We start from the raw sequence: 13,147 nt of genomic DNA, 5'->3' as shown, positions 1-13,147 counted from the left end.
TTGTTGTCTCGTCGCGGAATGCGGTCAACTGGCAAACAACAACTCCACAGCAGCAACAGCAGCAGCAGCATCGTTTGTTGCTTGGTCAATGTCGTCGATTGCTATTGGATGCTGCTGCTGCTGCTGTCGCAAGTTGCCGTTGCTTGGCCTTGCTTTGGTTTAGCGGGCAAGCATTTCCTTTGCAGCCGCAACAGCAGCAAAAAACAAAGTGCCGCAAAAATCTTATCGAACCTGTTATATGGAAGAGACTTGCGCTTGTCTTGTCTGATTCTGATTCTGATTCTGTGATTCTGTGATTCTGATTCTCTCGCCGATTCTCAGAGACCTTGTCAGCACTTGTGTGCTTGAGACCCAATGACTTGAAAGATGTTGCTTGGCTGTGCTGATTATTATTATTGTTGTTGCTTAGTGGTTGCTGTTGTTGCTGGTTGCTGCTGTTGATTCTATGTCTATGTCTGGAGCAAGCTTGTCATCGTTTTATGTAACTGTTTAGAGCTAGAAAATTTATTATTGTCTGCGTTGCTGTCGGTGTTGCTGTTGCTGTTGCTGCTACTTACCGTTACATAAAAGCCAAGTCAAAAGACAAGTCAAGACAAGTCAGCGCATGTTGATTTAATACGCTTAACAGCTTTTAGCTGGACATCGACAACTAAACAACAATCAACAGCAAACAAGCAACAACAACAACAACATGTTGCTGATGTCTCAATTCTGCAAGCAGCAACAACTACAATGAACTTGAGCGGAAGTACAAATCAAAAGACTTAGGCAACGAACTTGCTGGCTCTGCTGCTAACTAGCAATTTTTTTTGTTGTTGTTGTACAACAAGGCGGGCGCATCCATTGCAAAGTCACTTGCGAAATCACTTTTAACGAGCTGCCACTAATTTTTTGCCCGCCAGCAACAAGAACTGCACAACAACTAGCAACCAACAACTAGCAACCAGCAACCAACAACAACAGCAACGTGGCAGCTGCTAACTGGGTCAGGCAGCGTCTGCCTCAAGAAGTTGCTGCGGCTTAAAATGAAATTCTCAAAAACCGGCCAAGTGAAGCAACGCGCCAATTTATGTAAATCCAAAACCAATCAGCCTCAAACGGCAACAACAGCAGCTACAACAGCAACAACAACAACAGCAAGAACGACGAGCAGCGTCATCATTATGAGCATTATGAGCGCTGATAGGCTAACGGTTTAAACCGTTTCTTATTTGACAAAAGCAGCGGGAGAGCAGCGCTGAGAAGCCGAACAAAGACAGCGGCAGCTTTAGAAATTGTTTTTTTCCTACACCCTGTAACTAAACGCACAAACTCAAGTGGGTAGCTTGAAGTGCAACAAAGAAGTTGAGAAAATTTCAAAATAGTAAAAAAACATATACATATTTTTAATATCAATAATTTAAGTGCAACAAAGAAGTTGAGAAAATTTAAAAAATAATATACTTATAATATAAATATTTGACGTACAAGAAAGAAGTAGAAAAAAATGCATAAGAATAGGAAAATATATATGAAGAATAATTAAAGAACAAAAAAGTAAGGAGAAAGCAGCGGAAGAGTAGAAAAATGTAAAAAATATATTTGAATTTAAAATTCATTTATGTTTTGATTTATTAGTTGTAAATAATGTCATAAATATTCCAAAAACTAATGTTTACAATTTAGCAAATTCTTAGTGCAATCAATCTTGAGTCGTTTTTTAATAAAATTTGTATGAACTTTATTTGGAATTTTAATAGCTGTATACAGATTCAAGATTATATAATGTCGACACTAAACTAAGAAGGTTTATTCTTAAATCAAGATCAAAACGGAAGAGAATTCCAACATTTTTAGAAACATGAACAAAATTCTTCAATTTGAGATCTTTTTAATCTTAAAAGAAAATTTGAGACGCAAAATCTTGTTTCAGTATTTTTTGCAAGATCGAAAAGTTCTTAAATTAAGATTTAAGAAGATATTAATCGATTTTCGAAAAAAATAAGAGTAATGTTGTTAATCTTATCAAAATTTTCAATCAACTTTTCAATCACTCTCTATACAAATTCGTATAAATTAAGTGACAGTCAACTGGGCAAACTCCACGCTATCGCAAGTACAGGGTATGTGGTGGTCATTGCACTCTTACTTACAGCGATTTGTTGCGTCTCAGCACGAAACTAACGAAAATTAGTTGACCCATGAATCATTGCGGCTTTTCTCGACTAGACCGAGATTGTCCCCTAGACCATCTCTCCATCTCTTTGCCTCGCTGACTGTATGTGTGTGTGTGTGTGTGTGGAGTGAAAAGCAAAGAAAGAAAAGGGAAAACCTTTTCTTAATGGGCGCTTTGCTTTGCATTGCTTCGCTTTTTGCTTTTTTTTGTTTTTTTTTTTTTTGGACACGCTGCGCTTTTCACTCGCCTCGAACTATCACAATTGGGTCATCAGGCAGCAGTTGAAGCTGAAGTTGAGGTAAAGGCAAATGTTTGTGTTGCCATCCCATTTGTGGCGCACTTGCACTTTTCAATTTCGTAATTGAAGAAAGGGAATGGCAGAGGAAGAGGAAGAGCTGAATACCACAGCAGCAGCAACAGCAGCAGCAGCAACAGTTGCCGAAGCGTGGGCGTTGAGCAATCAGCGCATGACGCCAACTACATTACACTTCTTCCCACTTCTCTTCTCCCCTCTTACTTTACATCTACTGAAATTTGAGCCTAATATCTGCTTGACTATCTTGATGCCTCAATCTTCTTCTCTAATTAGCTCGGTAGTGAGACCCTCAAAACGCAAGCTGACAAATTCACACGACATTGGTCGAGGCCCATTTACAGCTACTCAAAGAGAGTCTTTCCCCTTTCTTCTTTCCCTCTCTTCTTCCTACCTTCTCCTTCTCTTCGTCTTACATCTTCTTCTCAGACAATTAAGAGTGCATTTCTCTCGCATTGTTGTGCATTTAAAATGAAATTAACCGCCATACGCAAATTGTTGTCGCCATGCGAATGCAATTGTGAATTGCCTATTTAACTCTCTATCTCTGTCTCTGTCTCTGTCTCCGTCTTGGGCTTGGGCCAGAAAGTAGAAAGTGCTGTGCAATGGCCAAACACAGCTTACTTATGACAACAAGTGGCCAAACTGCAGTTGCAACAGTCAACAACAGCCAACAGCCAACAGCAACAACAACAACCACAACAATGCCAGGCAAACAACTGCTTATTAAAGTTGAGCCAAGTCTTTTGCTTAAATTCCAGTTAAAAATGCATTTATATAAGCTCAAGGAATTCTTTGAAATCATGCAGCAACTTTACACAATTAAAATGTGCTTGCACTTGTTTTTTATTGAGTAGCCAAATTAGTTGCAGTTGCTGTAAAAGCCAAAAAGACTTTGGCTTATATTTTGGGCTATATAAATAAAGAAATTATAATAAATAAAGAAACATTTAAGTAATAATGAAATACGCCAAGATAATGTACTAACAAAAATACTAAGATATACTGAAGACTATATTTGGTATATAAAACTACTGCAAATATACCGAGGGCTATAATTGGTACATCGATAAAGTATTTTTGGGCAATAAAAGCAAAACAGTGAAGTATTATTCTTAAAATATGCACTTACAAAAATACTAAAAATATACCAAATGCTATATTTGGTATATCGATATAATACTTGTACAATAGTCGAATATATTATTAATTTCAAAATATGCCAATTTAATGTGCTGACAATAAGACAAAAATATACCGAAAGCAATATTTAGTATATTCGAATATATTCCAAATTTTCGAATTTTGATTTTCAAATTTCCATTAGAACTATTTTAGTAATTTCATTTTGTTAGCAACTGTCTTTAGAAGCTTAATCCTAACTCTACCTAAGCTAAGATCATTTCTTTTGATTATTTCAGTTTTTAATTGATTTGTGTTGCTAGCTATTTATGTAACTAATAAGATTTTATTTGATTTTTTTGCATTTTATTTTTTATATTCAATATTTAAATGATTTCCGAGACGAAACCGGCACATGATTAAGTGTGACCAACTTAAGTATGATCATAAAATACCAATATTAATATTGATCGATGATATTTTTGTATGTTTGTCGGTCGCTGCATTTGAACTTTCTTCTCTCGTTGAGCTAATGTGCATCAATTGTGTCAGTTTAGCGCAAAGTGCGAACAAAAATGAGGTTCACAGTTCATTGAACTAGTTCGAAGCGAGCGAGAGAAAGAGAGAGAGAGAGAGAGAGAGACACTAATTGAGTGATTAGCGCGTCGCAATCAATTCACATGCAATTAACATTTCACCTGCGTTCGCATTCGCATTTGGCCAAAAAGGCAAGCATACTTCCCCTCTCTCCTTCTCTCTCTCTCTCCCTTTCCAGCTGCCCTTATCAATCTTTGTTTTTCTCTCTCTCTTTCTTGCTTTGGCCTTGTTGACCTGCCTTGTGGACGTCAGACAAAAGCTTTCGCTTTTTGTTTGTCTATTTTTTTATACCCCTTACCCGTAGGGTAGAAGGGTATTTTGACTTTGTGGCACCGAAGCAACTCGCTTGATAATCTAGTATATTTTGTACGTAGTACTATATTAATATACCAAATATAACCGTTGGTATATTTTTAGTATTTTGTCTTTTGCGGTATATTTCAAATGTGGTTAAATGTCAATATACAAAATGTAATCTTTGATATATTTTAGTATTTTTGCGGTATATTAATTTGGTATATTTTAATACCGCAGTGCTGTATGAGCGAGTACCTCATCAACATACCAACTATAGCTTTCGGTATATTTTTAGTATTTTTGTTGTATATTAATTTGGTATAATTTAATAAAAAATACTTCATTTTGAATATATTTAACAAATATAGTTTTCGTATACTTTTAGTATATTTATTTGGTATATTATTATTTGGTATCTCACAGTCGAGCACACTCCACTCTTAGCTTTCTTACTTGTTGCCTTTTCTCTCTCTTCTCTCTTCCCCCCGCGCTCCATTCGTGGTCAGCGCAAACAATTCGATATTGTTGCCGCAATGGACGAGGCGTTGATGGCCAATTTGTTACAACAAAAGGAGCGGGCAACAACAAAACAGCAATTGTGCATGCCATGTCCAAGTTGAAAATTATAACTGTTATTATTATAATTTATTATTATTATTGGATGATTTTTACGGCGCACACACAAAGCATAAAGTTGTTCAGTTGTTCAGTTGCTCAGTTGTTTTTCGTTTCTTGTTCGTACAAATTGCTGTTGTTGTCACTGCTTGAGTGTGTGAGTGTGTGTGCTGTATGCGTGTGTGTGTGTGTGTGTGTGTGTGCTGGGTATCACTTTCACTAAGTTCGCGCACGTAGAAAGCAAATGAAAGCAAAGCAAACAAAACGTTGCACGCCCCAAACCAAGTGGAAGTAACAACAACAACAAAAGCAACAACAGCAACAACAATACATGCAACACACACACACACGTAGCGAGCTACCTACTACCTTTGCAACTTTGGCAGCCCGCAGACAATTTCCATGGCTGGCCGCCTTTTGGGGCAACCTTTTTTTTTTCATCGTTGCTGCTGCTCTTCTTCTTTTACCTTTTGCTGCTGCTTCTTGGCCATTTTTGTGGGCTCGTTTCAGCGCACAGCGTGGGAGTTGCCACCAAAAAAAAAAAAAAACGAGAAAAAAACACGAGTCTTTGACAGCGTCTGAACTGAAATTGAAATTGAAAATTTTCATGAACTTGATTTCTTCATCTGCTGCTGCTCAACTTCTCTCTCTCTCTCTCTCTCTTTCTTGTACAACTTAATAAATTTCTGAATTTGACTGAACTAATTTGATTTGTGGCTAAAGAGCGTACCGTTATGATGAAATTGCGATTGTATAAGCCAAAGCAAGCGAGCAACCAGCAAATGGTTGCAGCTGCGTGGAAAGTTGCATTGGTCAAAAGCAGCGATGCTGCTCAAATGAATGACGAACTGAATGACTGACTAACTGAATGACTGACTAACTGACTGACTGCTGTGCTGTCTAATGATCTCTGCCAGCAACATGAAACATGGCAGACAACAACACCAACAAGCAACAAGCAGCAGCAACCACATGAACACTGCGCTTAGAACGTCAATGAGAATAAGTTAAGCTTAGGAATTCTGCCACAGATTTGGAGCAACACATGCAACATGCCACATGCAACACAAACGATTAACTGCGGCTGCTGTTGTTGCTGTTGCTGCTTCTACGGCGACTTCTGCCCAGTGGCCAATGGTCAGTGATTAACTATTCAAATCTCATCATCATTCGATTTGATGCCTCGCAGTTGCAGTCGCTCGATTCTCGATTCTCGATTCTTGATTCTCTCATGCAAATGCGCCTGGGAAACTAACTAAATTGAAAATGTAATCACAGCAGCAACAGCAGCAACAACAACTGCCATACATTTGATTTTTTTTACTGCTTGCTGATGTATCTGATAGATGCAAAAGATACTCGTATTAAGATACTATATGCGAATACATGGCAGCTAGACAGCAGCAGCAACAGCAACAACAACAACAACTTCGCGTTGCCACATGCGTCATTCATCACGACACAAAGGCGTAATTGCCACTTTGGCCATCTAACGACGACCTTTTAATGCCCTAACAAAAGTACAAAAATTGTACTTGGCATCTTTTTTTTTCATTTTTGCAAGAATTCAAATTCAAACCGATGAGAACTGAGAACTGAGATTTGAGAGTTCTATGCACAACATTTTGCAAAAACATATAATTGCAAATTCGAATTATGCTCAGTTGTGTGAGAAGTGAAGAAATAATACAGGCATAATGGATTTTTAAATGAGTCTTGTAAATGGTTAAAAAGCACTTGGGAAACAGCTCAAAAGATATCAAATTAAGCAAATTTTTATTATTTATGAACTGAGCAAGTACTTACTATTTACACAAAAAAGTTTAAAATATAATAAAAATAAGTAGGAAAGCTGCAGTCGAGTATGCTCGGTATTATTTATATACCACAGTTACTTTTGCTGTCAATCTGATATATTTTGAATGCCATCAATTAAAGCATATGGTATATTTTCGTATTTTTATTTGGTATTTTCGTATTTTAGTTGGTATATTTTAAGAATAATACCACACTCGTTTTCTATTATTCAATATGGGAAGCGGGTATTTCACAGTCGAGTACGTTCGAAAAATTTAAGTCTGTATAAAATCAAAACAGTGCGATATTATTATTAAAATATATCAAATTAATATACCGCAATAATACAAAAATATACCACAGTTACTTTTGCCGTCAATCTAATATTTTTGCGGTATATTCCCTTGGTATATTTTAAGAATCATACCGCATTGAAATATTGATTTAGGAACTTTACAAAATCTTGAATCATCTCGTTTTTAGATTACAAAATATTCTTTAAAGTTCAAAAAGATCTCAAATTCAAGAACTTTATTCTTGTTGGACTTCTTTTTCTCTGAATTTAGAACCTAATTTATGGTGTTGTGTTTGCTTTTAAATGGCCAACAACAACTAATTTCTATATATATTATTAATATTTGAAATACGTTTTATATAATTTATTATAGTCATCTTTTTGTATACTTCACTATTTGTTATTGTTGATTATTTGTGCTGCTTAACACAACAAAAGTTAGAAATGCTAAAATTCATGCAAAAGCCAGAGATGATAGAGACAATTATATTCAAATGATTTTAAATGACATCAGAGTACCGCTATAAACGATCGTTTTGAAAACTAATTTTAGAACTATTAGAAAGATGCGTCATCTTTAAGCATGACAAACTGTCGAATAGCAAAGTATTGAATTTATTAGATATTAGTTTTTGATATGTTAAATTCACAACTATTTTATTTGAATGCTCTTAAAATTCCTCTCATCTTTGTTTTGTGCTGTTTTTGATCATTTATTTCGCTTGCAAATTGCATCATAAATTTGTATGGACTCCGCTTGGACAGAGCATGGAAAAATGCCAGTTAAATTGATGGTCTTTTTATTGTTGCTGTTGCTGTTGTGCTTGACAGTTGCCGCCGCTGGTGTTGCTTGCTGTTGTTGTAGCTATTTTCTCACGCTTTGCATTGACAACAACAGCAACAACAACAACGACAACAACAACGAGCTGAGAACATTTTGCAATGCTGAATACGTGAATTGTTGGCATTTTTGAGGCGTTTTGTTGACGCCAACAACAAGTGAGCACCAACAACCACCAGCAACAACCAACAACCACCAACAATTCACCGGCAAGTCCAGCTAACGATGCAAACTGGAACGGAACTTGCTTAATTGCCAGTCGACGAAGCCATGGCTCAGCTTAACTCAAACTCAAACTCAAACTGAAACTCAAAACTCCAAGTCAACTCTGTGGCCAAAAGCCATTGCCCAGTTAGCCAGCTAGCCAGCTAGTTTGGGAATTTGACAGGTTGCTTTTGGCCGACAAAATGTCGACAGAGGCGGCGATGCCGTAACCCAGGATCTGTGTGTGATCTGTGAATTTGTGTAACGGCATCTTGGCATTTCTCTTGAGGCATGATCATATAAAATGACTTTAGCCGATCAAAAGTTTTTCATAAACGCAGGCACAAAAAATGCACTCGTTTTATTTATAAATTTTATTTACTATTTGCTCAAAAAATAGTATTTAAACTGACTGCAAATAAATCTTAAAAAACTAATTCATATTTGTATATTAACTTTTAGGCAGGATTCTTTCAATAAGTATTAAATATGCCACTTAAGAATTTTCTTTTAGTTTGTTTGCTCATCATATGCAAAATGCATTTATTGATAAAAAATAATAAATTAATTTATTTAAAAAATTACATTTAATAGTTTAATATGAACTACATACATAAATACACTTCATAATAGAAAGAAATCTTAATTTTGTTCGCAACATTTAATATATAGTAGATACAAAATGTATTTTATTTGTATGTCTAAAGATTGTGGAAAATTTGAAGGCAAAATGCCGAAAATATTTAGTATATATTCAATATATATTCAGTGTATTCAGAATACTTGTATTTTATTTGATTGATTCATAAAATTAATTGTGTTGAACTCAAATACCAAATGCAGTAAATATTCAGTATATTCGGTGTGTATTGAGTATATATTAAGTATATATTCAACATATTTAGTATATGTTCAGAGTATTTTCAATATATTCAGTACATATTCAGTATATTTGGTGTACATTGAGTATATATTCAGAATACATTCAGTATATATTGAGCATGTTCGGTATATATTCAGTATATTTTCAGTACATTCAGTACATATTCAGTATATAATATAACAAAGTTGCACTTTTCATACAAAATATAAAGAATAGTCAGTATTTCAGATAAAAAAGCAATTTATAAACATGTCAAAAAATAATTTAATAATCCATATTACAAAATTGTTCCCAAATACTTCTAAATAAGCAAATGAAGTAGAATGCCACAATATTTACAAAGCTTAAAAGATAATAATTTGCATTCTTAAATAAGTTTTTTTTAACAGCTTCCCTCTAAAGTCTGCAAAGTCAGTTTAGTTCGTTAGCGAAAACACAAATCGTGACCCAAACCTGCGATTACGAATTGTTTTCTTTTGTTTTGTTTTTGGAAATTAATTAAGATTTCTTTTACATGTTTTTTTTTGGGGAGTTTCAGCTGAAGTTTTGAGCATGAATTAAGAAATCAATCAGCGCGGCAATTTAATAACTTGGTCAACCAAAAAAAAAAAGAGCCAAGAACGGCTTTATTAATCAGCAGCAAGAGTTAAGAACGTTTCTTCTTCTGCTTTCTGCGTCTTTTGTTTAATTGATGAATTTTTAATGTGGTAGACAACGAGTTGTGGCTGCGCATAAATAAATGCTTAATTTGAATGTGAAATTTCTCCAAAAATATGTTAAAACTTGGCTAATTTTGTTTTATCTTTCTTTACTGATTATGTGTTTCTCTCTCTCTTTCTCTCTCTTCGTACAGATGGAGCTTGCAGTTTTCCTGGTTCACCGGCGCACAGCAGCGTCGTCTTCTCGAGCGCGAATCTAACGCAGGGCACCGTCGCCTCCTACAGCTGTGAGCGGGGCTTCGAGCTGCTCGGACCGGCCAGACGAGTGTGCGACAAGGGGCAATGGGTGCCAGAGGGCATTCCATTCTGTGGTAAGTAACGACAACACAACATAACAGAGACTCATAAATGCCACTTGCATATTTACACACATCATACACATTGCGGAATGCGGAATGCGGTTAACAAGTTTCAGTTTGGTTTTGCTCGCCATCAATTAGCAACTGTCTCTCTCTCTCCATCTCTCTCTCTCTCTCTCTCTCTCGATGCATTTGCCATCGAAAATTATTCATATGCTAGTAGAAATTGTAAATTTACTTAAGGCGCAGAGCAAACAGAGTAGCAAAGTGAAGAATTTCGAATATGCAAAATAAATATAAATATGCGAAGAGCATAAACTAAACAATTGACTTTCTTTTAATAAAAGAGTAAATATGCATAATAAATTGATAGGTTTTTAAGGTTAAGACGAAATTAGGTATATTCAGAATATGCCAAAAGTTATATATTATTCACTTTAGAGTGAAGCTAAAATAAGTTTAAGCAAAGTGAAATATTTCAGATATGCAAATTATAATATAGAAGTAAAAACGTTACAGTCTAGTCTGCTCAAAACAGTGCAGTATTATTCTTAAAATATACCAAATGAATATACTACTAAAATACTAAAAATATAACAAATGCTATATTTGATTTAATGCAAAAAAGTGCAGTATTATTCTTTAAATATACCAAATCTGTACCAAAAATACTATAAAAATACTAAAGGCTACGTTTGGTATATTGATGTAGTACTGCATTCAAAATGTAAGAATACCGAAAAAATACTAAAAATATACCAAAGGCTTCATTTGATATGTTGATATAGTACTACATTCAAAAAGTCACATAGAGAGAAATATACTAAAAATACAAAAATATACTGAAAACTGAAAGGTTATATTTGGTATATAGTGCTACATTCAAAATATATACCAAAAATACTATAAAAATACTAAAAGCTACGTTTGGTATATTGATATAGTACTACATTCAAAATATAAGAATACCGAAAAAAATACTAAAAATATACCAAAGGCTTCATTTGATATGTTGATATTGTACTACATTCAAAAGGTTTCATAGAGGGAAATATACTAAAAATACTAAAATATACTGAAAACTGAAAGGTTATATTTGGTATATAGTGATACATTCAAAATATACCATAGAGTACTAAATATACCAAATTGTAAGTCAAAGCAACTAAGAATCCATTGTTGTAAGCGTTTTTAGCCACACAAAAGTATTTCTCTAATAACTTCGACAACAAGCGATATTGTTTAACATAAAAATCTAACTTAAATGAAGTAAAAATCTTTTTTATATGCTAATACTACAAAGAATATACATTTATTTAATCAAGTTTTTAGAGAGTTCAATTGACTGTACGATAAAAATAGTATCAATAAAGAGCACAACTCAACAAATGAACTTTACAGCGAAAAAAGTAAAGAAAATAATGAAAAATAATAATAATAATAAAGAAACAAGCATGCAAAATAAATAGAAAGACTTCAGATTTGAGGACAACGATTCGAAACGGAACTTGGCTGCTAATTTCAACTGTTTGCAAGTGTTTTCACTTTGCTGCAGTCGCAGTGCAAAACAAAAGACTTAAGGCACGAACTTGTCGCACATACAATTTTCGATTGCGATTTTGTTGAATTGTTTTTTTTTTTTGTTTTTTGCCTTGATGAGTTTGTGGAGATGTGTGTTTTTGAGCCGTCAATTAGCACCTTGAAGTTGGCAACGCTTTGGGAAGTGGGCAAGTTGGCAACTTGTTGACTGAAATCGAATTCCATGAACTTTCACCAGCGTGTTCTCAATGAAACACGCGCGCCACGCGGAATTCGAAAAAGCGAAGAGTCCGAAAAGTCCGAAAACCGAAATCAAAGTATCCCAAATTCAATTCCAATTTCAATTCCAATTCCAAATGCAAAGTGTTGTGTTGTGTGTGTCGTGTCCAAGTGAAACATGATTAACACACCACACATAAATTGGGCTAAAAGCCATATGTGTGTGTGTGTGTGCGTGTGAGGTGTGTGTGCTGTTGATGAAAGGCGGAACAAACAACAACAACAAACATCGATCGAGTCGAGAATTTAACGTAACGAATTGACCCACATTTTTTTTAGTGGCTCGCTTGTTGGCTCTTTTTTTTTTTTTTTGTGTGGTTCGCCTCATTCAACACAAACGAGAAGAAAGAAAATAGCGTAAGCGGGAGATAGAGAGGGGGAACGTACAAAGAAACGATATTTGTGTTTGTTCATGTTCTAAGTGAGGCTCTGAAGTCGAGTTCGAGTCGAGACAACAACTTCCGTCGCGTGATGCACAAACAAACATCAAATTGATTGACACAAACGGTTCACGATAAATTGAATTTGAAATTAAAAAGCAGTTGCCAAAGCCAAGCCAAAAGCAGACTCAGCTCAGTGAGTGAGTGAGTGACAAACTGCAATGCTGCGACATCAGCCTTGACCCAGCAGATGCCGCAAGCAGCTGCAACTTCAATGTGGCAACTTCGTTCGTTTACATTTTGCCAATCATTTGTGCCTGTCTTCATTTCAATTTAGTTATCAACTTGGCATAGACTAAATTTCAGCTTTGCCGCTTGCCTGATTTGTGTACTAAGCAGCTGAACCGCTTTTGAACCGGTTCAAGCCACTAAATTATTCCATTTGTTAGCAATTGTAAACTTTAATTATTAACTGTGAATAATACATTAAAATATATTTATGTTTTGCATGTATATAGCAAATTTTAACATTTCCGCTTGCCTAATTTGTGTGCAATGCAGCTGAACCGCTTTTGAACCGGTTCAGGCAGCTAAATTATTCAATTTTGTAGTTAAAGTTTACGATTTAATTACCGATATTGAATAATATATTTAATATATTTATGTTTTGCAAGCACGTAGCCAATTTCAGCTTTGTCGTTAGACGGCTGAACCGCTTGTGAACCGGTTCAGGCATCTAAATATTTAAAATTGATAGTTGGTGTAAGCTTCAATTACAGATATTTTGTAATATATTTAATATATGTACCAAA

The 13,147-nt window shown here is 35.0% G+C and overlaps 1 protein-coding gene across 2 annotated transcripts in view; it reads left to right on the top strand.

Moving 5' to 3' along the window:
* The window catches only part of LOC117575639 (uncharacterized), a 41,649-nt gene that overhangs the window by 12,598 nt on the left and 15,904 nt on the right, over positions 1-13,147 (top strand). For both annotated transcript variants that reach the window (XM_034259930.2, XM_034259922.2), the window contains exon 3: positions 9,973-10,149. In XM_034259930.2, the coding sequence (XP_034115821.1) occupies positions 9,973-10,149 (177 nt within the window). The remainder of the gene's footprint in view (positions 1-9,972; positions 10,150-13,147) is intronic.

Source organism: Drosophila albomicans, chromosome X (genome assembly GCF_009650485.2).
Source record: "Drosophila albomicans strain 15112-1751.03 chromosome X, ASM965048v2, whole genome shotgun sequence".
Classification (NCBI taxonomy): domain Eukaryota; kingdom Metazoa; phylum Arthropoda; class Insecta; order Diptera; family Drosophilidae; genus Drosophila; species Drosophila albomicans.
The sequence above is the reverse complement of the archived record's forward strand: the minus strand, read 5'-3'. Positions and strand labels throughout refer to the sequence as shown.